The sequence below is a fragment of the Lonchura striata genome, chromosome 2 (genome assembly GCF_050655825.1).
Source record: "Lonchura striata isolate lonStrDom1 chromosome 2, ASM5065582v1, whole genome shotgun sequence".
NCBI lineage: Eukaryota > Metazoa > Chordata > Aves > Passeriformes > Estrildidae > Lonchura > Lonchura striata.
The window spans coordinates 70,270,117-70,296,550 of record NC_140704.1 but is presented as its reverse complement, the minus strand read 5'-3'; the positions used below and the strand labels follow the sequence as shown (position 1 = coordinate 70,296,550).

At 38.7% G+C, this 26,434-nt stretch overlaps 1 protein-coding gene across 45 annotated transcripts in view; it reads right to left on the bottom strand.

Moving 5' to 3' along the window:
- The window catches only part of LOC110483451 (uncharacterized), a 425,837-nt gene that overhangs the window by 296,299 nt on the left and 103,104 nt on the right, over nucleotides 1-26,434 (bottom strand). For 18 of the 45 annotated variants that reach the window (XM_085573589.1, XM_085573592.1, XM_085573585.1 and 15 more), the window contains one exon: nucleotides 18,517-18,620. The exons of 24 other annotated variants lie outside the window; for them this stretch is intronic. In XM_085573589.1, coding sequence (XP_085429715.1) covers nucleotides 18,517-18,620 — 104 coding nt within the window. Of the gene's footprint in view, nucleotides 1-212; nucleotides 413-18,516; nucleotides 18,621-26,434 lie in introns of all 45 variants that reach the window. 3 more of the 45 variants (XM_085573603.1, XM_085573602.1, XR_014953365.1) reach the window with 2 other exon arrangements.

The window sequence follows — 26,434 nt, the reverse complement described above, 5'->3', positions numbered from 1 at the left end:
CAGAAGAGAAATCCCTGAGTAGAACTCGCTGCTCATTTCATTAAAGACTAGCACCTACCTCCATGTCTGGGGAAGAGTTGCACAACCTCCACAACTTGCCAGATAAATATCTGTTGTGGTATTTGCTCTGTTTTTATTTTTTTATATCTTAGGTATAATCTGAATAACAACTATCAATGGACAAGGGCTTAATAAAGGAAACAATATTTTACCTTTGCTGGTGACAGCAAAAGACATCCAACAATGTCTGCAGTCTTAAATCTTTATACACTCTTAAATGCATTTATAATATCAAGTTGTAGTTCAACCATGACTCCGAGCACAGGCCAGTGAAGTATTCTGCTTCAAAGTGTTCAGAGGAGGGACTTTGTATACAATACACATAATTTTATCTTTTGCATCCATTTTTATCCTTTAAAGAAAACACAAGCAAAAAATTAATAATTAAAATAACCTATTGCATTCTTGCAGTTTTCATTCTTAAAAAAAAATATTTATGTGCACCAGGGAATATAATGAGTATAGAACAAAACTATAGTGCATCAGCTTTCAGGTTTCCAGACATTATCAGTGGTCAGATTTCAAAAAGGAAACAGCTTCCTCTGTTCCACAGCTTCCATTTATCTATAAACTTTCCTTATAGGTGTAATTAATTCTGGCAACAATTAGTCCATTACACACAGCCCTCAAAAAAAATTAGCAGCTACTCAGAAATAAGCTAAAACTATGAGTTTAATCATAACCTATTTATGGAAGAAGAATAAATCTGTCATATCTTCAGCCATCATTTTTTAAAAGATAAAGCATAAAAATCATTAAAATATCTTGAACTCAGGAAGAGACCATCAGTTTCAGAAGAAAGAAATAGATTTGTGTCAAAGCTTTTGCCATAGCCAACCTAATGCATGGGGTAGGATTTAACAACACACGATTAGGAATATATCTTTTGCCACTGTTAAGAAAGCTGCCTTGCATATCTCAAAATTTCTTATGCAAAGTTTATTTAGTAGCTCAGTTATGAATAATATTTGATATCAAATATTCAGTAAAGTCTCAGGATACTTAGACTCCAACCTTGTGCAATGTTAACTTCAAAAAACTAAGTAAATTTAATTTTCTTCCCATCAAAAACCGTGACAATTGAAGCAAATTCTCTACAATGCCTCTTGCAACACTTAACATATCAAATTCTTCTTAACCTATGTCATCCTGAATCTCACCTTCTGCCATAAGTTATATAGCTAGAACGGAAATTTCCAGAGATAAAAACTCACAGCCTTCATCTGCCAAGAGCTTTGTAACTTCTAAGATTGGGCAAGATACTGCATTATTACCAAAATGGGCACTATTTTGATCTTTAATATTTTTCAGCAGAAAAATAGTTAAAATAAAATACCAAATACTAAATACCAAGCATTTCTGTTGCAGAATTGAACACTACACAGATGAAAGGCACAGCTTATGCTCCTCTGACCCATAGCAAAAGAAATCAAGCCCTGCATTCAGATCATGCTTGGAAATTTTCTCTGGTATTAGTACAACAATATATTTCCGTGAAACTTCTTTCCCAACTCTGGCTGGTATTTTCTGGCAGGAATGTCACCCATCGGGAAAAAAAAAGGAAAAAAAAAACACCAAAAACCTCATCAGCTGAAAAAAAAATTTGTGAAAACATAACAGAATCAAAGAGATGATGAGGAAACACATGCCCTAAATGCTCTGATTTCCACCATTTTTTCCTGGCTCCCCAAAACAGGCTGGGGAGAACACAACCAAATGGATTTAGAGGCAGACATCCCCAGTTTGCAAGAAACAACGTCCTTCAGATGTAAATTATGTGCCAAGCAGTTTGTTTCATCAAAGGTGGCCTGGGCAGCAGCAGCAGCACAGCAGGCATCAATATTTCTGTGGTCCACCAAAACCTCCAATGCCCATAGATGGAGCTTGCAGTTCTGTGTGGAGCAGGTCAGAAATTAGCATTGAACATGACTTGATTTTTGAGCTGATATTTCTGTCTTACACTACATAAAAACACCAATTTGCTCTGAGATGGCTCAGCAAGCTCTGAAGAAAGATCCTGGAGACACAGGTCCTAAACTCTCCATAAACCTTTCCTTGCAAAAAATGGAAAAGCTATTCCAACATCAAGGCAGGAACAGATAGTTCTGAGGCTTTTGCTTGTTGGTCAGTGGTTTAGGGGGCAGAGGAGGATAAACATACAAGGAAGGGGGAGGGAAAAAGGGTTTTTTAACAGGCCCAGTGCTATGTCATCCAGAGTTCAGATCTCAAAAAAATCATCATGGTGCTTTGCCAAGAAAACCAATATATCTGAAGGAGTTGCTTTTGAAATTATTTTAATAAAACAGACTTAAAAGCATGTCTATATTCAGTATGGGTGCTGGCTCTTGATATTGAAACCTTATCTCTCCTCCTCCCTTCCCGACCCACCATACATACCAAATACAATTAACTCCATTTTCTTTCCAATGCCTTATACTTTATTGGCAAAGATTAGGCTGAAAAGCCTATCAGAAAGCAGAGAATGGAGGAAGGAAGGATGAAACACAGCAGGAGAGCTGTGGCCAAAGCTGATGATTTCAACAAAATTTAGTTTACAGTTAATTCACAGCAGGATTTTTGTAATGTTCTTTATCACCTATGAAGCCATTTCCTGATTATTCATTATCATTACACATAAGACAAGGAAAGATGTTTGTGTGTAAAATGGAAAACCATTAGCATAGAATCAAAAATCACAAAGGCTCAATGAATTTTAGAAAAGTAATAAATTCTTTTTTCTCTTCACTACTATAGTAGTGCCTGCTGAGGTGATATGTAGCAAAACCGCGGAATATCCTGTGCAAAAGTTCCTCCAGACTTGTCAGAGCTCCTCTCAGAGAGAAATGAAGTCCCACCCAGCCTGCACCCTCCAGTTCTCACTCTTATGTCACACAGAGCACACATTTATGCTCCCAGTCTGCCCTGTTACCTTTTAATATGGGAAAGTCATCTACAAAGAATAAGATAAAATAGTATAATACACATTTCAACTTTGCTCCTTCCTGGAATCCACTGCTAATGCATTTCAGCTACAAAGTGTACCAAAAATAAGCTAAATAGTTTATTTGTATTTTTTCAAGTCATGGGTAGTAGAACAATTTTTAGTCAAAAGTCATCAAGGTCTTCCATAACATTCATTTCTAATAATACATGATGGAAAATTTGGTTTTACCATCAGAGACAAGAAATCTGCCTCAGTAGTTAAAGACAACTAACTCACGAAGCCAAGAGTCAGAATTGTTTCAGAGGCAGCACAGGTCAACATGACATTTCCATTATCTGATCTTGGATTCTGCTTGTAATGGCAGAAGGAAAAACATGCTGATAGTATTTGTGGTGTCTTATTACTGAAATTGCATTTGTGTGCACCTGTGAAAAAGCACAGACAGATTGCAAACCATTAGCAATTCCATCAGCCTTTGCCAGCTGAAGGAATTTACTTTGTCAGTGAATGGAAGTCTGAAACTGCCTCCACAGAGAGTGCTAGAAGCTCAGTAAGTCAGAGGTATGTAGTAAAGGCAGTATGCAAGAAATCAGGTTTCTGTATTTCTACAAAATAACATTTTGAGCTTCAGGGACAAAGCCAAACTTCTGTATACTGATGTCAAAACAAAGACACATTACCTACATGTAACAACCTCATTGCAAAGCCTGGCCATTAAACTTCATCCCTTCTTTTAATCCCCTGTACTATGCACTTTTTTCAACTGACTGTTACTTCTCATTTGACCTGTTTAACCTCACTGTTTAATCTTTCTACTTCCAGACCACTTCTGCTGCTCTCTCAGCTCACAGACAGCCTTCCATTAGAGCTCTTCTCAGCCTGGAGGAATGTTAATTGTTGTACAAATCACCCTGTAAAAGTAAGTATGAAAAAGAGCTGAACAGCAGAAACTCAACCACTAGTTAAACACATTCAGTTTTTTCCATCGTTGAACAAAATATGAAGACACGTCAGAAACAGAAGTTTTGTTCTCAGGTAGAAAAAAAAGGAAAATACAATACAACTGGGAAAAATTTGAATACAGTAAAAAAAAAAAAAATCTTTGGAGATGGAACAGCACAATGCAAGTAAGCAAGAAAGGCACAAACAGAAATCTTGGCACAGATTAAACTCCAGAAAACAGATACATTTTTTTCAAAAAATCTAAAGAAGAGGTTTATTTTTGCTTGTTGTGCTACTAATCATTTACCCCAGCTTCTTCTTTCATGTACACACTATGAAAAGAGCCACTAGTTTCAAAAAAAAAAAAAAAAAAGGTACATTTTTATAGCATAATATACTTCTGGTAACTTCAACAGCCCATCATGAACTTCTGTTAAAAACACAGGGAAGGGAAGTAAACAAGAGCACTCTTCTGCTCATGCATCCATTGCATGAGCTGTGAGGACAAGCACTACTGGCAACAAGTCACCAAGCAGTCGGGGATAAGACAACAATGTCAAGAGAACTCATGAAGTCAGCAAATAGCAGAGAGGCCCACCAAGGTTTTCACAGGGAAAAAAAAAAAAAAAAAGTAGTATTGAAGCATTTAGCAGTTTTGGGAGACAGAGTAGTTAGAGGTAAACCTTTTTTAAACTCAGCTGGAAAAGGGTACAGCAGCAGAAGATTACCAGAGCCATCACACCAACCTACTGCAACTGCAGCATTGTGGCATCTTCACTAGGCAGAATCCTCAGCCTCTGCCTCCACTTCCTCCCATCACAAAAACCTAAATGCTCTAAGACTTTGTGGCCTCTCTGCAGTCCAACTGAAAGTAATTTATTTGTTCTTCCATTTCTCTCCAGCTACAAGTACTGCACCAGATTGTTAAATTGCTTCTGAGTTTGAGGATGAAAAAAAGGAGTTCCCATCCCTTTTGGAGATGGCACTTCTTCTGCTGCAATCTGCAAGCTGGAGCAGATCAGAGGGCCAGTGAGGCAGATCTGCAGATCTGACCTGAGCATGAGGCTCTTACAAAGACACTTGAGACATCAGCATCACTGAAGAAGCAGAGGGTGAAAGATCATGCTACTAGCACGGCCTTTCCTACACTCTTATAATGAATGATGGCTCAAACAGAAACAAATGTTTAGTCAATGAAGGAACAACTTCCTAATTCCTTTCATTCTTAGAGAAGGTTTTATTTTAATAATCTTTTTAACTGCTTAATGGGAATACAGGATGTCTGCTATACTTCATTTCTTTACATTTCCCTTGATTACAACAGCACCTCACTGCACAGAACACACTGCACACCCTGTTCAAGAGCTGACATATCCATATTTTTGTGGGTTCTGACAGAGTTTAACCTTTTCCCTTTCATTTTCTTCCTTTGAAGTCTTAAAAGAAATAAATCTATCATCTTCTTACTATAAATATAGAAAAGCCCCCCAGGTCACAGGTTTGCTACCACCTATGGGTTTTCTAGCAAATGCAATGCTGTATGGTCAAAAGTGTGTTTCCTGCTCAGAAACATATGGGGCTATCAGAACTAAAACTCCAAAGACCAATTCCTCCCCTCACTGACAATTCACCCTGATACTATTTTGCCCCCAGTGGATCAAAACCAGCATAACTTACCCTCCCCAAATGAAGTCATTTTTATCTTGTGTTTATCCTACTGCTTCATCAATCATAGAGTGAGAGAATGCAGGCATAAGTCTACACATGCAAAGAGGGTTTAAATCCCCCTCTTCTACCCTGAAGATTTTTATTAGTGTTATAAAGTCAGAATTTCAGCTAGACTGTTTCACACGTCACTTGCAGACAATCAGTTGTACCAAATAAAAAGCTGCCATAACTTCTCCTTTCAGGATCCAAGACTGTCCAGCCTAACCTTGAAGGGGGACAGTAAATGACATCTCTCTTAGGGTTTGCCTTCAAACAGAAAACAAAGAGTAGAAATGGCTGGGAAGTGATGAATGCAGATGTGAAAACATTGAGTGAGGTATTTCAAACCTCTTCCCATGTAACTTTATAAGAGATGATTTCAGACTTGAAAGCACTGCCTTGATTAAGCTACATCCACTGAAAAAAAAAATACTTCAACCAAATCAAGTGACTGTGGAAACCTATTTTAAATACCACAGCCTGCAATCTCATAGAGTCCCAGGCAAAGTTCCCAAACACTTCAATAAAACATTTGTCTGGGATAAGGAGTGCCAGATTTGGCCCACTTTAATACATTAAGTCTGTGGTAGGTGAAGAACTGTAACATGCAGCAGTTGTGAAACTACCCTCATAGCCAAGGAGATAAGAGAAAACAGCACTCATCCTTCCCCACAATGGGAACATGCAGAGGGTGGATGGGAAATTTAAAGAGGAGGAGGGAGCAGGAATTTTAGAATAAAAATTATTTCATAGCCTCCCAGTGTGGGCTGGAATGGATTGTGGTATGCCTGTTAGAGAAACGAGCTGGAGTGTAAGGCTGAGAAAGTATTCAAGGATGCATTTGTGTGAGCGTGTGTGTGTGAGTGTGTTAAGTAAGGGTCAGGTCTGTGCAAGTTCACAAAGTTCACTCAATTCTCTTGCCAGCTCTTCCGGGCTTGAGACAAATACAGATAGCCTTGGCTTAACCCAACTTCAAGCAAACCTTCCTTTGTCACCCCCACCCTCATTTAGAAACTCTCAATCCAAAGTGACTAAAAATAAATTATGAAATCACCTCCGTTACAGCTCTAGTAATTCACTTTTCCATAAACTTCTCCATGTCACTGAACTGATTCAAATACCATTTGCTAAAAGAGAAATAAATATATGAGAGGGGTGTTTGGCTTAACTCCACAGGTTTTTACTCCTGCAGGACAGTTCTTCTACACCCACAGCAAACAAGGTACTCCTGACTGAATTAGTGTTACCTGATGCTGCATTTAAGGTAAGTAATGGTAAAATAGCTGGTTGGATTGCGTTTCAACCAAGACAGGTTTCTTGCATAGCACAATATTGTTGTTCAATACATGCATTTCATAATTTCAGGAACTTTTTTTCCTCCCTGTCCCCCAGCTGGGAACATCCATGTTCATGGCAGTCTCCAGTATCAAGACCACCCAGATTCATATTTATCTCTCAACTGTCTGCCTCTGCTGCACCAAGATAAAAATCTAGACAGAGCCTTTATTATTATTTTATCCAGAACTTGTCTAAACCTTCACCTGCAAAACACTGACTCACTCTGTCTTTAACCACCTGAAGAATGCAAAGGAAGATAAATTAACTCATAGGCATAGAAACTCAACAAGCAACAGCATAAACTTGCTAATCAAACAATGAAAGTCAGAGCAACAACACAAGTTTTTAAAACAAATGAAAAGGACTCAAGTCCTAAAAATAGAAGGCAGAGGAAGCTTGGCTAATCTGTTCCTTTTGCCATAGTTCTCATTTATCATCAGATAATAGCAAATAACATTTAATTTATGTGTCTCATCAATCCCAAATTATAAGCTTTGAATACTAAATAACCATCTCCAAACATACACAATTTTAGGTAAGAGTCTCCTAAGAAAACAAGATATTGGCAAATAGACAACTCTTTCACCTCAGGTCTTTGTAGAGAAGAAAGCTGATGCAAGCTACAACATTCCAAGTCCTGGTAAAAAGCTCATGGATTGCTAAATTACCATTTAAAGCTTATCAAGTGAACTTTAATGCTGCAGAACATTTGATTTTCCCTCTTGTCTGCTGCATCAGCCCCCATTGCCAAAGCTCAGTGACAAATTGCAACATCTCTGTTTTGAGTGTAATCGCATTGGTCAGAGTCACAAAAGATTCTGTGGAGTGTTAGGAAACAGGAAGCAAAAATCATTGCCTTTGATTCTGACAGTTAGGTTTCTGTGTCTGGAAAAGCCTCCTGCCCGAGACTATTAGCAGATCATGTTTTAATGTCCACCACCTTGCTCAGTGGAATGCCTTAGTAGTGGAAACATTCAAAACTTTCCCGTTGCAAAGGAAGACAACAGTGCTGTCCAACTAAAAGACATTTTTGGGCATTTGAAAAGACAGAGGAACCTCTGAAAAACAGGTATTGAAAACCTAAACGTGACCATTCAGATTACAGGAAAACCTTCACCCATCATTTTGACACTTCACACATCAGTATGATAAGATTATCATACCAGAATAAGCATGCTACATTAGCACACTGGAAGTAAATACTTGAACGATTTTTTTCCAGACTTCACATGTCATTGAAATTTAGCAAATATTTACATGATTTAGATGCTCTAGGAGTCAAAATGTTTAAACTTTCACCATCATAAACTACAACATAGTATCAAAAGGCTAAGGTAAGTACCATGTCTGCATGAAATGCTTCTATAGGCTTATTACGAAATCTGCTTTTGTTGAATTGTCATCAAATAGAATTTACATGTACAACCCCCATTCTCAATTTGAGTAAGAGGGCAACTGCTCCAGACTGTGATTGTCCCAGTGCCCCAGCTTCAGGAGAAAGCCAAACAAAACACATTCAGTGGGGCAAGTCAGAAATTCTCTGGCTTTGTCCTTAGCAGTAGAAATGTAATTTTCTTTTGTGTTGTTTGGATTACCATGAGCGGTCATCTTTTAAAAGTCCACTTTAAACCATTTTACAAAAGGCAATTTTGGTAATAAATTATTATAATAAACTTCAGAGTTTACCCACTGCTATCAACACTTAATTTCCTTTACAGGTGAAGTTAAGTGCTTCATATCAACACTGGTTTTGCAAGCAGATAACCAATACATGATTATTAATTGTTGACACTTTTTTTTTTTTTGGGGGGGGGGCGTGGTGGTGAGAGAAGAAGAAAGACAGACAAGGCACTGTTCACTGTTATGCTTTCTCAGTCAATGCTTTTCACCTCTGTAACTCAGTCCTCTGCAGAAAATGGATGTTTGAAAGTGTTTAGAATAACACCTCCATATGTAAATGACAAATGCTGATTTCTTTCAACAGAAAAGAAACATACTTCTACCACCGTTTTCTCAAGGAAGTAAGTTCTCAGCTGCATAAGGCAAAGCAATGATAATTATTTAGCATATTTTTGCTTTCAACATAGAATGTGTTGATAAACTCACAATAGGATCTAATGTAACCCTGAATCAAAATAAACATTCAGGAAAAGGTGAATATTGGAGGGTTTAATTATTTATCTTTTTTTCCTCAGTACTTACATACTTGGACTCTGTCTCTTTTCTATACTTGCATTTAGTATTTTGCATTTTGGGAGGGGAAAATACAACAGTGTTCAAAATTATTCTCTGCAATTATTCATTATGATTATGGTAATAAACAAACATTTTCAACTGATTAGAAAACCTCAGTGAAACCAACTTATCATTTTATTAATCCTTCATTCAGTTATAGTAAACAAGTAGGTTTCATGTGAGGTTAGCTTCAGGGTTTGTTCAAGTCACAGCTGACATGAATGTTTTAACCAAATGCATTATGCGGTGATTTTCATTACTTTTCTCAGGACAAAAAAAAAAAAAAAAAAGGCAACCTTAAAAGATTTGGGAAAGGCAGATTTTGTGTTTTCACAGTCCTGGGAAAAACTTGGGGTTCTCCCACACCACAATTAGAAGGGAAAAAAAAAAATACCACTCCCTCTAAGAGTGATGCAGGATTCCCAGACCTCGCCTGAGCAGAGAGAGCAAATCCAGATGGCTCCCAGATTTGCTGCTATTTCACAGGCTCTAGCTAAGCCCAAAACCAGGAAAAATACAGCAGGCCTGCTCCATACAAATTGCAGCCCTGGGCTACATGCTGCTCTAGCTGTTCCTTGTAGAGTCAAGGTGATCAAAGACCTGTTACCTCACAAAAAACCCAGCACATTTATCACTAGAGGTATTCCTCTACAGAAAAAATTGTTAGTTTGAAAAAGTAGGGACAAAGCAAATAGACCACAATTATAAAATATTGCAGTGAAAATCAATACTTTCACAAACTGCTTCAGCAAGTAGAAAGACAGGTTTTCAGGAATTTTAGTTTTTTCACCTGAAGTGCTAAGAGCCCACACAAAAAAAGCACTGTTCGGCAGGGGAGGAAAAAAGCCATTAAGCAAAAGCAGTTGAATTCCTTAAACCAAGCTGCCTGACAGGGTAAAAGTAAGACAGAAGGTAAAATTATTAAGTAAGTTGCTTGAAAATATTACTTCTTAATTAAACCAAAATAATTTTCAACAGAGAATTGTAATGCTGAGTATATACATACATACACAAACACACAAACACATATATATAAAGATTTAAAACTATTATCAGTATAAGCTTCCTGCCCAAAGCAAGAGCAAGCTTTAATGGAAACATTCCTTCATCTTTTTACCATGTGTTGTCCAGGGCTTATCACAATTGCAACATAGTGAAAAGCCTTCTATAACACACAATTTCTATTCCATTTCCTACTTGTCATGAACTTTATGAAAAAAAAAAATTGCCTTTATCTGTGTTTTCTCTATTGGCTCCAACTTCTTTGCAGGCCATCAAAAACACTGCAAAAATGTCTTTTGTTACACTGCTCTAAAGGCTAATTTTTCTTAGCAGAAATACAAACGGTAGTGTGGAAGATCCATAAGACACAGTAATTTCCTTCCCTGTGTACAAATAGTGAAAACAAACAGGAAATAGGGATTAAAATAGGATGAATACAAATAGACTTCTGACTCTAACAGAAAAATAAGCTTATTTGTAAGCAATGCTTTTCACAAAGTACATTTGTTTATATGTAAATGTTCATTTTTCTGTTCTGTATATTAAGAAACAATATTTAACCAGAACCTAAAATGTCTGCATTTAGGCTTAGCTCATTCTTTTTCACAGCCTAGACTCTATTATGTTAGATCATCATAGTTCCCATTTCCCTTGCCAGGGGGATGAAACATTTCACTGGAGGTGTGTTCTGAACAGCATCCAAACCTACAGGGAAAGAGAGAGCTACGCTTCTATGGGACAGGGCTGCAGCAATTTGCAAAGCTGAGTTTGCAAACATACTGCAGAGTTAAGACAATAATATAACACTACAAAAAATGTCAAGTTAGAGACATTCTAATGCCAAATTCCCCAAGGGAACTTCTTGCTGGTCAAGCAAAACACACCCTGATATGGCAGAGAACATGCAGCTGCCCTTCACCTTCTCATCTTTAGTCATTTCTTTCTGATGATGCCAGAGTGTCATCTTTGGCTTTCTCCTCTGCCTGTCTCCATACACCTTGGACTGGCTCAAAATCCTGCCTGCTTTAGCATTTTAGTGCCTTCCCTTCCTGTTCTATTCATAAGACCAAAACACTCACCCAGTCCCTCATTACTGTTGCTGAGATGAAAGATAATCTCTTTCCTTCTGTCTGTGACAGAAGCAATCTTTCCCCCTGAAATCCATTCAAAATGTAAAAATCATTTTTTCTGGATTACTGCCTCAAGCACATTACCCCTATTTCATCCTGCCAGTCCTCCTACTGACTCCCCTTTTTTCTACTACATTAAGCACAAATTGCTTGCCTTCATCTTAAGAGTTGTTCTTAGATGATGACAACTGGTCCAACTGCCCTACACATCCACTTAAAAACCAAGTAATGAAGCCTAATAACTACATACAAAATCTCTTGCATAAGGAGTAGCTAGCACTCAAAGCTTTGCACTTTAATAATCAATACAGCAATAGTCCACCTTCTCACAACACAATCTCTGGCATAGGGATAAAGTGCTCTCCTCTCTTTGCAGTTTGAGCCCAGCTCAGACTTTGAAAACAGCTGAACTTCTGAACCATTTTACAACAGAATACTGGGCTTCCAACAGAGCCATTCTGGTATGTGGGAAGTGCTGGGGGATCTTCTTGGCAAGAAATACATTCACAGAAAACCTCACAAAAAATGTCATGGTGATATTTCAAGTCTTTCCTCCCCTTCAGAGTGAGTTTGCTCAGGGAAAACTTTCAACTCCTGTGATACATGATGTCATTTTATCAAGCTGGCACAATTTCAAAGAGGCAATTCAGGCTCTACGAGACACACTTCACTATGTGACAGTGTGTGGATGCTTTTCCACAATAAGTAGGGTCCACTGATGTAGGTATTTAAAACCAATTTTTGCAACCATCCCCTAAACCCCTTGCACCTAAAGGCCAAAATAAGGGGAATAAGAGTTCAGAGGGACAACATGTCATTTCAGTTAGTCTCCAAACTAAGCAACTGAGGCCAAATTGTTTTTCAAGTTCTGTACATCCACCACACCCACAATCCAACCTTCTGGTGAGTCAACCTCCAAGAAAAGACCAGGTCCCCATACCTTAGGCCTGCCTGACCTGGTTTGAACAGAATTGAAATCCAAAGTGTTCAGATTGAAAGAGAACTGAGACATATTCTAGCATGGTTTCCATAAATCATTTTAGGAGGTGGCATAGTCCAACAACTGGAAAAGTCCAACAGCTATATAAGATAACACTTAACATTATTAAATAGGTTCAAAAAAAATCCCAAACAACTAATAGTCCTTTATTATGCACTTGAAGGAAAGCTGAAAGATAAATACCAAAGGAAAAAAATCCCCAAGGAAATGTATGAATGTATACATTGTGAACCAAATTAAAGCTTCCATCCAGGAACCCTTTTAGAAGACAGCGCATTTCATCTTTTAGTCACACATCTCACCAGCAGACTAATTTTCATGAGCTGAGACTGTAGTAAAACACTTTTACACGGAACTTTAGAGAAAGAACCTCTCTTTTGTTAAGGATAATGGGGAATTGGAGTAGTTTACCAAGGACAACTAGCAAATTGCTGTTACTGGAGGTTTCTACAAACAGTTTCTAAGTCAATCACCTCTCAGGAATGATACAGGGCTGTTCCAAGCTCAGGAACAGAGAAGGACATGTTAGCCTGGTTTCCACGACCCAATGCAGCACTTCAAATTTTTGTTAAAGTGCACAAAAAGCTAGGGAAGTTTTAGGCTCCTCAACATAAAAACACGATGATATAAAATGTTGAAATCACTGGAAGAGCATGGCATTCAGATGCCTGCCCAGCCTAGAAGCACTCTGTAAAGCATAGTGGGGACTTTGCTACTGTGACGTCCTGCTCTGGTAGGGGAGGTCTCCTCCTCTGAAACTTCTCAGACCTGTAGTGTATGCCTTGTATCTTTCTGCCCTACTAGGATCCAAGATGATCACAAGGTCAGGCGAGCTTCTTGCTTTGTTTAAATCTCTTCAGATTCTCCCTATGCATTTCCTGTCCTTTGGAATAATGGTATAAGAAACAAGTTGCTATCCTGCTACCTGCCTCTCCTTCCTGCCAAGAATGCCATGAGATCCAAGTGGTACTCTTATCATCTCCTTCTAAGCCCTGGATACACTGCAGCCCAGTATAAACCAAAGATGACATTCTGATTTTACCAAATGTTGGATCAGGATATGTGATTTGGGAAATTTTTTTAAAAAGGAACCAAAATTTGCCTTTGAACCTCCAGACATATTTTTACTTCAAGGCTATTGCAAATGACCTTGCACTCAAATTACCCTTTTCAAATTTACTTCATCCCTGCCCCTAATTTTTGTGTGTCCCATTATCCAGAAGCTTTCAGAATTCACTGATGATTCTGTGAAACAGCCAACCTGCAACATACTGTTCCTGTCCATAATTTACTTATCAGAGTTAGAAAAGTCAAAGCCCTTGAATCTGGCAAGAGAAGGGAAAGGAACAAGAAAAGTGCCGCTGGCACTGCTACAAAAGTGCCAACAGCACAAAGAAAACCGGGGGAAATGTGGATCCTTCATGTGAAAAGGACCTGGTGGCAAAGGACATAGATAAAGATGATGTATTTCACTGTTAAGACCTGCTTTCAGAAATTCCAGATCCTTGAGACCAATGGGAAAGTCTGGAAAAAGGAAGACTTAACTGTGTTGGAGAAGGATCTAGTTAGAATCAGACTTAAACTTTACATGGTCAAGGCCTTGGGGCCTAATTGGATCTACCCAAAAGTGTTGAGAGAGATGGTCAATGCCATCTTGAGGGTGTCCTCAATCTACGAAAGGTCACAGCAACTGGCAGAGTTTCTCAAGGACCATAAGAAATCAAACGTCACTTTTAGAAGGGCAAGAAGGACAATCCAAGCAATTAAGAGATCAGCCAGTCCCCACTTCAATCCATAGGAAGGGGATGAAGAAAGTAATCTTGGAAAACATTTCAGAAGGATTTCAGCAAATTGGAGAGTGAAGTGGTGGGAATCTTGCAAAGTTCAAAGAGAAATGACAAGTCCCATCCGTGGGCAGGTGACGTTCCCCCCCTCACACAGCCCCCTGAATATTAGGCTAGCCCAGAGATACAAGGCTGTGAGGGGAGGAATATCAGGAGATGGCAAAGATTTCCAAAAGAGGCTCTTACCCCAATATATGTTGGTTCAGCTCTCTTTATTCTGTGGTGTCCAAGGGGAGAGTGGGGCAAAAGAGGACGAACAGAAAATGTCAGGGGTCTATATAGACTTTGGACGGGGTGGGCTTCACTGGCTCTCCGCCAACCCTGTTGGGGTAGGAAGGAGGGGTCCAGGGTTATCTTGATCAGAGTCACAGGGTTCTGGGGAAGGGAGCACAGAGTGCCCATGAGCTCACTGTAACAGGCAGGAATAATTCCAGTCACTTCTGTTAAATGAGGGAGACCAAGAAACCAATGGCTGCTCAGCCTGGAAAAAAGACTACTTGGGAGAGCTCATCAGTAACCTCACACCACTGAGGGCAATGTGGGACGGGTAAGGGGGGAAGACAGGAAGGTTAGCACAAATCTCAAGACAATTCCAAGTAACCATTGGGTATACCTCCTACTAGAAGCACAAGAAAAGCATAAATCTGTAGACTTTAGCATGAGGGGGCCTTCCATAAAAAATTAAAGTTGCCAGCTTATGATTAGAGAAACTGATATATAACTACAGTGATGGTAAATACAAATGTCATAGATTTTATTAGATTAACTTTTTCTAATCACACAAAATAGGTTATTTATGCAGACAGCAATTACATTAATATACCTAAGCAGTGGTTTGCATCATTTTATACTGGCTTTGCTAAAGAAATAGATTCCTTTATCGCAACATTTCTACAAAAGTGACTCCATTAAACCACATCCATCAGTAGGAAACAGACTGGAATGATGAAGAAAGCAAGCTGGTTTATAGCAGCATGAAAAATTCCCCAGTTTAACATAAGATTACAGATTTCATGTGATATAAAGACAAAAAGTCAACAAAGAATGCCAATAAACCAGTAATTTTTTTCTAACTCATCTCCCACATGAGCACAGAATATACTTGTACAGAAATCTGCGGCTGAAGCACAGGACGTTCCTCTCAGGCAGTGGAAGAGTGTTTCCTACACACATTGTAGAGATATAAAATTCTTTGTATATATAGATATACAAAGAACTAGAGAAACTTATCTCTACACTAATATACTAAGTATATAGTATGTTATATATACTAAGACTAGAGAACTTTTTTTTAAGATAAATGTCTCTTGCTGATTAGAACAAATGTTTTGATAAATCCAAGTGTTTATGCTAGCAGCAGGAAGGAGTGACAATTATAACACTCTCTCTGCACTCTCAGGCATAACAAATTTTGAAAAACTCCCCTGTTCCACTACAAAAGACTCTTGTGAGCATTTTCCTTCTATATACAACCAAAGACTACATTAAACTGGCTGAAAAAAATTAATACATTTATGGTGGTATTCTCACAGGAACCAACAACGCACATGATAAAATCAAAGATCATCCTTTACATTCTCTGTGATGATAAAAGTCAAATAATACATCTAATTGAGAGAAAAGTCACAGAAAATACACCAAAAGGTCCATTGGAAAACCTCAATCCTTGATCTTTGCATTTACTTTCCTTGAAATATATTTGATAACCTGAACAAATAATCACCCAGTCAGCCTTGACCCAAAAATGTGTTAAAGGCACCATAACTGTCCTAATAAATAAACTGCCTGCTAAATAACCCAAACAGAGAAAATAAACATACCATATTAGAAGCTTTATTTCATTACTTTCTTAGGCCTTGATTCTTCAGCACTTTCAGCATGCAAAAATCACTTGTAAACACTGGTTATTATGGGTGTAAAAGAGGACAGCGCTCCTGCTAGGAACTCCATGGTCCCCAACTCAAGAATAAATAAAATATACTCAAAATAATGCTGCCACTTACTTGACATCTTCACAAATCTGGCCGAAAGAGGCACTTGTTTAGGAATTAAGATCCCTCCCATCCTTCTAAATCCCTCACCACTGATCAAAAACAAGATGCTACAAACAGTAGCTCTGCAGCACTGGCAGGTGCAAGTCAAATGCCCAGATGAGAGCTGGCAGGATCAAATACAATGGAAAGAAAACATCGCAGATCTCACTGAATGGTACCATTTGCATGCATCAGTGCAAGTCCCTGGAGTGAATAAAAGGCCCTCATGAAGGTCAGAGGTGAAACCATAAAGCACAGGATTAGATTAATTTATTTCATTTATTAGTTGTGATCAGGTTCTTTGGTTGGTTGGTTTGGCTTGGTTTTGGTTTTTGTGGTGGTGGTTTTTCATTTTTTGCTTGCTTTTTGAGGGGTGAACATAGGATGATATTACTATTTTTCAGTCCAGGATATCTAGGCAGATTTCTTTTCCAAGCTGTAAGCCAAGGAAACATGCCAAGGAAGATGGAAATTCCTGAAGATTCTGAACTTGTTGGGTGGTAGTTTAATATTTAGATGTTGCTTTCCTCCTTCCTAGCCATGACTTCTTTTTTCCATTATTTCACTGGATTTAATTTTTTTCCTACAGAGTGATTTATGAAAAACAACAGCTAGCCAGCAGCAAAAGCAGCAACAGCATGAGCTCCAGGTGCTAGGAAAAACCCCTACATAATTAATTTTCCCTTTGATATATTATCACTTCCCCAACAATATTATGCTTGCAGATTCAAAGATCTATCACATCCCAACACAGTTTTAATCCATGTGTAACATTTTCCTTTGTCTTCAGTGAGACCATCTACCCCAAGAAATACAGATAGCAGGATTCAAGAATGGATTGTTTTGTGGCAACTAATAATATATCAAGTGGTGCTTCAAGACTGACACAGTCTGCTGGTGCTGTTTTAAGGCAGGATCTAGTAAAACAGATGGCATTGGATTTCCAACTCCTTTGTCAACTCAGCTCACCAATGAACTGAACATTGATTTTTCCATTGTTTTTTACAACCTCCAAGAAGTTACAAACATTCAAATCTAAATTCAACTTTAAGGGGTATTTTAGGTTCCTTAGTAGAACTGCCAGTTTTAACATGTTCATATAACAGACCATATAATTCTGCAAGTCGATTCTCAGTGCCTATAGCAGCACTTGAAGTTGGGATGGTATTTTGTTGGTTAAACCTTATGTAGATACCTGAAATTCATAACTGGAGTAAGTTTATTTTTCTTCATGGTGATATACACTGCTCCTAAATAAGCATTCTGATATTACATATATACAATTTCTCATCTGCAAAATGGCACCTCTTCCAGAAATATGGAAGCATTTTAAATAAAATTATAAACTGCCAAAAACTGACTGGGGCGGGAATATTTCTTCTTAGTCCAAGAATGAATACAGAAGGAGATCAAGCAAGGTGGGGTACCTGAGGATATCTTGGCACTGTAATAAATGATGAGCTGGAAAAAGCCATGCCAAGAGATCCCAGAAGCCTCAGAACACATACTTAAATGGTCTCAAAAGCAGAATGAGATACATGGAAAGCTTTTGTAAAGTTACAACATATTTAAATGCCAGGGAAAAACACCAGATCTCCTGAAAAGCTGAATTCAAACTGAAAGTCTATATATTGTCTTTCTTCTCTAATAAAAAAATTCCCAAAATGTGGTACACAAGCTTGTTCACATGCATGTGCAGAGCAGGAACCTCACTTCACTTCTGCTCTCCAACAAAGAGCCAGGATATTTCTGTCTCGACATGCATCTCTGGGAACTACATACAACCAACCCCAGCCAGCAAAGAAATAAGGTCTGTGTTCCCATCTTTCCAAAAAGCAGAACAAATACCACTGCTTCTGGTGTCCACAATCCACACTCCAAGTGTCCCTGGAAACTTCTGTTTCAAGTTCAAAAAATCCATATATAAAATTCCAGGAGTGCACTCTACCGCAATATTTCCATGATTATTTTTTTTCCATCTCTCCAGTAATTTTTTTATATCTATCAGTATGATCAAAATGTATATTGGTAGTTAAAAACAGCTTTCTTCCCCTGCTCTTTTTAAAGAGACAAAGTTTAAAATGCATTTCTAGTTTGACCAAAATGCAAGAGGCAATGACGACTAACAGAAGTCCAGTTTCCAAGCTGTGTTGTAAAATGCATTTACATAAGCACTGAGAAGCTATATAATTATATCCTTATCATTGGAATAACTGTTTCAAAGAGCAGGCAAAACATTCTACTTTACAGATTAAAAAGGGAGAGAGAGAAAGAGAAACACCTTCTTCCTTTAACGTAGCTCCATTTCTGAAAGCTGGCAGATATTTCATTTGCAGCTTTCTCTTGAAGAATGATCAAGTTGGAGAGATGCTGCTGGCAGTAGCTCTGAAAGAATGAAGAACATCAAAAAACAGCACATCTTTTTTAATCCTAACACTTTCAAATTGAAGGAATTAAGATTCCATTATTCTCCCTGTGAATCTAAACAAGGACACTTTGAAGCAAGAACCAACCAAGATAACTCATTTCATATCCCAAGTGCTCTGCATGTAAAAGATTGCTTTCTGCATTCTGGAAGGAAAAAAACCTCTGAAGGACAGGAGCTGGCAGAACAAGGCAACAATATCCAATACAGTAAAAAATGAAGTGTACAAAATATATGTCCACATTGCACCTTCAAGCCATCAGTGTACAATACACTTCTCAGCAAGCAGAGAGTTTGTGTCTTAGTCTTTCCCTATGCTTTTCTCACCCTCAAGGACAATATGACCACCTCAACCCCCACTGAGGAAACCCTGCCATTGACAGAACTCAGAGGGGGTGGCAGAGGCACAGAAACTCTTGTGGAGAGGCAAATTTAAAAAAGCTTTAATGAAATTTTGCATGGTAACCCAAATCAGTGGCAATATTCCTTCCCTTTAAAAGAAGGTTATCGGGACTTCATTTTATTTTCTTCAGCAGCTGAGAAATATTTCAAAACTAAATGGAAACTGGCAAGTGCAGAAAGCAACCACTCTCCTTCAACCCCTGTAACACATACAGCTGTTTAAGGACAGCATTAGACTATATTGCAATGTTTGACATAATTTGTTTCCTCCTTTTTTACCACACAGAAAGTTTGGAGACTGGGGAGAAAAAGTGTGTGGTTTTGGCCTGAAAATAAATAAAAACTCTGCCAGAAAGAAATTCACATAAAACCTTCCTAGAATTATGTATAGGCTGCATGTAGCCTAGAGAAGAGGCAGCCACATGCTAAAAATCTTAATAGGATATTTTTCAATGAATAAAGTCTTTTAAAATATAATAATATTGAGGGGCAGGGAAAAAGGGGGGACAGCAGAGTCGGGTAGAGAGGTAGGAAATCAAATTACATTTAAATTGTAGTTCTAAGCATGATTTCATCCAAAGACAAACTGGGCTGCAGTGTGTATTTTTAGCTCCTAAGTGGGTGCTCATATGCCACATGCAGCTTTTTACCACAAAGTGTGGTGTCCTAAATATAGGCTCGTGCTCCTGTTCACAGTGTAATTGTGGAAATCCTTGCTCCAGTCTGAAGCCACAGGGGAAGCAGCAGCTCTTAGTAGCAATGACTCTGAGGTTAGAAATCCTCCCCCAAAAACCTGGCCAACTTTCTTGAAGACTTGTATTAAGTTAAAACTTAGAGGGTTTTAAGGATTCTTTATTCAGTGCCCAGATTCTCTTTAATTACAGCTCACGTGCTTCCCTTGCCAATGTTTCCTAAATTCTTTCTCTCACTCTCTCAAGTCATTTCTCTTAAGATAGTCCCATGAAGGCTGTCTCCAGTGTTTCTCAGGGGAGGGGTATGTAAAGGAGACATGGCAGCTGAGACTGCTCACAGAACCATAACAGCACCATCATAGAGAGGATCTCTCCTAGGAAAAAAATATATGCAGCTTTTAACACAAGGATTGGGAAAGAATAGATCACTAGAACTGGAATGAGGTGGGAGAATCTGGCAAATTCAACCTTTCAGAAGAGGAATGGCTCTGTTTGGAGCTGAGATACAGCCAGTGGCAACATCCTGCCTTTTTTTCTTCTCTCTCTCTCTTTTTTTTTTTTTTAATAGGCTTATATCACCCAGTAGAGAGAGGGAGCAAATAAAAGAACTGGCTTAAAGATTAGACCGCCAACATCAATGAAAGAAGAGATGTCTACTTGTCTATAGTTTCCTTTCAGCTGCCTACATTTTTACATAAAAACTATAAACAACCTTCACTTAACTGCTTGCTGGCAAAGCAACGTTCACCTCTGCAGCTACCCAGAGCTGCTGCAGTGCTGTAGGAAAGCCTTGTGACAGACTATGAAGGGGAGGAGGGAGAGAGGAGAAGGAAGAAATGGCAGAGAAGAGCAGGGACCCTCCAGATGTGAAATGTTAATGACTCTCATGCCACCCACCCCAGCCATCCATAAGAGCGTGGCTTTGCAGCCAGCGTGACCTTGAGGCCCTCTGGAGTGCCTCAAACTGCACCTGTGTGGGATTAATATCCAGATAGTGAGTGATAGTCCTGCCAGCTCAGGCTGAAACAGCTTTCATCAGATCAAACAGCAGCAGCAGGAGCAGCAGCAGGAGGAGGAGGAGGAGGAGGAGGAAGAAGAAAAAGCAGCAGAAGGAAGAGCAGAGCAGTGCCTTCCCAGCTGGAAAGAATAAGCAATAATATTGATTTAGGTTGCTAAACTTGTCCAAGGCACCACCTGCAAAAATCTGTGCGTGAAATTCTTGTATGTATGTTCGGATCACTGTTGGTTGCAGCTCACCCTGGAGCTACAGCCTGACTGTAACTCAGAGACATCCCTCATGCAGTTTGTAATTACTTTTTCACCTCCTTTTGAATCAGCAAGTTTGTGGTAACTGGCCATTTGAAATTCAGAAGTTTTTAACTAAGAAATTTAACTAAGAAATTTTCTAAGGCATCCATCAGGCTGCTTGGTTCAAATTTTGCTAGTCCTAAAAAGAATATGTAACATAAAAGCATTCAAAATGTTCCTGAGCAGTCATGTGAGTTGAGTTTGCCATGATTTTTTTAGTCCCTTAGGAATACAACTCCTGCAACTACACAAGGAGCTACAGCCTCAGTTGAAGACTTATTTCTGGTCAGTTGAGAGAGAGAAATTACAGAAATGGAGATTTTTTTTTTTTTAAATGGTAAAAAAGTAAGTATTGCAATAACCTATTTCCAATATATTTCTACTTATAAAATCAAATTAATTCTACCTGAAGGCTTTGTTTGAAAAGAGCATTTCCAAACTTTCAGAAAAAAAAACATTATTGCTCGATTACAGTGAGAGGCATAGAATGTGAGAAGATCCAATTAATCCTAACATTCAAGATGTTTTTAATTTTTCTTTTTTTTTGTTCTCTTTACATCCTTTGTTAAGAGGAGACTGTCACTTCTTAGAATTTCTATTTCCACTCAAAAGTGTTAGAAATATTGACTGAATTGACCTGCATGTCATGGAATACTGGCGTGCTTAATAAAATAACCTTGAAATGCATTCATAATCTTACAATTCAGCACTCAGTAGGAAAACACTGTAGTACTCATACACTGACCTAGATTCAAAAAGAACGGTGGACAGAAACCTGAACATTTCCACAAAGCTACCTTTTAATCTACTCATCTGCATTTATCCATCCTCCCAAATACACACTCTTCTTCTCTAAGCTTGCAATCATAGTGTGTGAGGCATAAACACTTCTCTCACCTATTTTATCAGCAAATAATTCAGAGGAAAGTCAACTGCTTATACACTAGTGTTAAGAGAAAAAAACAAAGAGGGAGAGCACAGGTGCACATTTGTGTATGCTGAAACAAAATACTGACAGGCTCAAGAAAAGGCCTACATGTCCTCCAAAATTCAAAAAGTGCAATAATGCCATAAAAATGTGCCACTCTGAAATGGAATTTATACACACAAATAAGGAAAGCTGATCTGTTCATCTGCTGAGTGACATACTGATCACTTCTGACTGGCATCAGAATGACATCAGTAGTAGCCAATCACAGTGCTCCATATGTATCTGGTGTTCTTGCACTATTCCATATTTATGGATAAACACTAGGAGGGTGTTAACCCTAAGCTGTGTTTTTCTTCCCCATCATGTTCTAAATAAAGCATTTGTTTCCATCCAGCATCAAACCTGACCAAAAAAAATAAAAGGAAATAAAAGAAATTAAAAAATAGCAGTCTCTCATCTCAGTGTGTTCCCCGACAAATCCAGAAACAATACGTGGAAAGCAGGGGAGAGCAGCTGGAGTCACATGTCATCACTTCCTGAAAACCTGTAGGCAGCCCACAGCTTCAGCTCAGCTCTTCCTTGGCTGAGAGATGGCAACACATGAGAAAAAAGCAGGTAGGGTCAAACATTAGGTCAAGGCTTTTATTGTCACTTAAAAAACAAATGCAATTGTTATTTCCAACTAAGGCATTTTAAACTGTCTGAACAACTGAAGTACTATTCCTCTTCCTCCAACATCACTGCCTCCTCTGATGTTTTTTGTTGTTTTTTTGAAGGGGAAAAGCTTTTGTAAGGCCAGAAGTGCATCTCACTGACACAGCGCACGCTCTCTGGCAGGTGCACAAGAGCAGTTCAGGCAGACTACTCCAGGCTACAGCTCCACACACACCGGCTCCCAGACCAGCACCTGGGCCTGGGTGACACAGCAAAGGGCAACAACCTGCACATCTGTAATTGCCAGAGTCTCTGTGCTCCCAGGCTGGCTGCTGCTGAAGGCTGCAACCTTGGCAGATTGCTGGTATGGCAAAACCACCACATAGCAGGGGTGACACAAGGGTTTTCCTTCACTGACTGGAAGTGGTGTTCCTTACAAAAGAATAATTTGTGAAGCTTCTCTTGGTGCCAAGCAAAACCAAAGCCAGCCACTCTCACACAAACATGCCCATGAACTGACCACCTGGAGGCGCGTGTGTGTGAAGGTATGTGCCTCGGCACGCACACTCTGGGCATACACACAAGCCCAACAATAGACTCCTTTTTCAGTTTTCAAACCTTCACCACAAGAGAAGGGTTTCTGAGGAAGCAGCTGTATCTGGAGGCAAACATGAGCCTGAGTTCAGGACACTGGCTTTGAGGTGAACTGGCACCTCTCAGACTGGTGTCCCATTTTCACCAACAGATTTAGCAAATTTACAAAGGAAAAAAGAAAAGGTCAAGGCTAACTTCAAATGTATCTCATACAGGTACTTCAAAACATACTGTTTCTCCATTCATGCAAAATCCATATATAAGCATTCTGATTATGTTATGCATCACCTTATAATTAACATAGCTCAAAGGAGCAGAGGGTGCCATATAAATATAAAGCTAATGAGCTGACTTAAAAGGCAGAACACATAATGCAAAAAAACACAGTTTTTATTGGCCAGTACTTTATTCTTGTGCCACTTAATCAAACCCAGCTCATTTTACTTGTACTATATTGCTCAAAGCAAAAGCCTAGTGAGCTGGCTCTGCCACTTAAGTACTTTTTGTTCAGCTATGCCTATTCCCTGGCTATGATAATACATATATTCATTACATGTAAATAGCTCTGCATTATAACCAAATACAACTGAACTGCATCATGTTATGATTAAGATATATATATTAGTGCCAAAGATGTAATTGCCTTCTTTCCTCCAGGACATTCTCTCTTAGTCCAGGAGCCCACATTACAGCCCATCAAGATAGCTTTATTGCTGCAGGAAGGGAAATTCCAGTCTTCTACTAGGCTTTCTCTTTATATCCTTTGTGGGAATGGTTCATGGATAAAGGTACAGGAGCTGTATCTGTGTCCACAGCTCAGAGAGCCACTCAGCACCATACACAGTATTACAGAATATATTGAGATGCTTTTTAGAAAAAAGTAAAGGTAGGAAAAAAGAAAAATGCATATCAGGTGGTAGGGCCTAGAGTTACAGCCTAAACCCCATGAGGGAGATTTTAGTTAACATGGAAATTTGCTGCAAAAAGGAAATTAGTTTCTAACGGCACATGAAAATACAAAAAAAAGCCTGCTTTCCAACCCTCTGCTGCCAAAGGATACAGAAGTCAGTATTTTCTCAGAAGTCACCAGCTCATCTCTGTGAAGATGAGTTACCAAGCAGAAGGGGAGCTAAACCTGAACAGTCAAGATGATTTATAATATCCGCTGGAGAACGTTATGCAGAGATACTGTTTTCACTGCACCCACAGCACTTCTCTATTCTTGTTCTCCAAAATATCCAAAATGGTTCTTGTTCTCCAAAATACCCAAAATTCTAAAACCTAACCATGAAAATGCAAAAGCTGCTTTACTTAACAATAGCCCAATAACTATACAGCTTCTGTGTTTTTTTAAAGGAAAAACATATTTTCAGTGATCAAAACTGTGTTTAGTATGTACTTACAGCTAAAAACAATTTAAAGGCCAATCCCTTTTACCTCAATGTTTCATAATACTTCATATTTTATACTGCCTTATAAATGTTGATACATAAAATCTCACAATGTCCTTCACATAGAATCTGTCATTATGTCTGAGTTCAAAGCTTCCTTATAAAGTCATCTGCAAACACTGCTATCTGAAAAGTGAATAGCAAGAACATTGTACTTATAACTCTTAGAGGGGAACAGAAAGGTATGACCTTAAAACAAGGAAAAAGACAAACATATTTACCCTTCCCTGCCTTACTGATCAGAACAACTTCCACCAAAAGGCCACACTCCTATATCCATCCATCTTACTTCTTTTCTTCCAGAACTCTTGAAGCATTCACAAATCACAAATACATTAGTGAATTAAGTAACTAAATTAAGTAAATTTAGTCTAGAACACTTGGACTACTATTTTCTAATGATGAAATAAACTACAGTAGCTGAAGGTCAAGACTCCTGGCTCATTACAGCCTTTTGTTAAGGGCAACCACTGATAAACTGGGCATGGTTCCCCTGACTTCTGGGGGGGGGGCGGGGGGGGGGAATTTTTCTTTTGGTTTGGTGGGTTTTTTCTTTTTTTATTTTTTTTTCTTTTTTTCTTTTTTTTTTGAAGGAGAGTTTGGTTTTGGTTTTTTTTTTTGATTGGTTTATTTGTTTCAGGATTTTTGAGAAAGAGAGTACATGTGCTATAGTTCTCATAACCTGCAAAATCTGCAAAATATTAAAACAGCAATGTGGCTTATGCATTCAAACTTCTCTGTAAAACCCTCCAGTATTCACATTTCATATTATTTAATTCAACAGTAAACCCGTATGGAGCAGGGTTTCACAGAAGGGCTTTTCATGCTTCGGATGACCAGAAAATTTTTGCAATATGCTAAATATAGGCACTATAGACCAGTGACCTGGGCAGAATAATTAGAGGACTGAAACTTCAGGAAGGGTCCAAATTTAAGTAAGGAAATATGCAACAGCTGTACTTCAACTGCACAATAACAAACTTTTTCAATGACAAAGACCCTTTTTGTACATTTTGCCATTTCCTGAACAAGTCTTCAGAAGAGACAGGAAGCCTGGCCATGCGGCTGCACAGTTGCTCTGACACTGGAAAGAATAAAGAATCGTGGTCATTATTATTTTAAGTTACACTACCAGAACAGAATCTCAGTTCTTTTATTTATAATGATTTGAACCAGCTCCTATAAACTCTTATTGAAAATGCCTCTGATTTAAATCACGTGATAAAACAAGATTTTGCTGGCAGACCTGCTTTCTCCTGCTCTCACATGCACACATACCCCAAAGAGACCAATGCTGCTCTTCAAACACTTGCTGTGTTGGAGGAGAAAGAAGGGTGATGCCTGGGTTATATCATAGACACCCACTCTAAAACAGAAAACAATATGAATAGTAGGAAGGCAGTTTCCATTCTTACAAAAATATGTCTCAGATAATTTCAAAAAGCATTAGTAAATCTCATCCATTTCCCATATAATTTTCTAATATTAGCTAGGCCAATCTGAGGGTATGTGTTACAGTATCAGCATTCAGAGACAGGGGAAAAAATAAGCAATTTATTCATATGCTTATTCATAACTTGTCCCTGAAGGACAGATACTGAACAAGTGTTGGCAAGTCCCTCTGGAGTCGTGCCAGCCACCAAAACCTCTCCACCATGCCACAAGCTCAGCAGCAGACGTGTGCCTGGGCACTGCCCTGCCACAGAGCAGTGGCACACACACACTCCTCCATGTGGCTACAG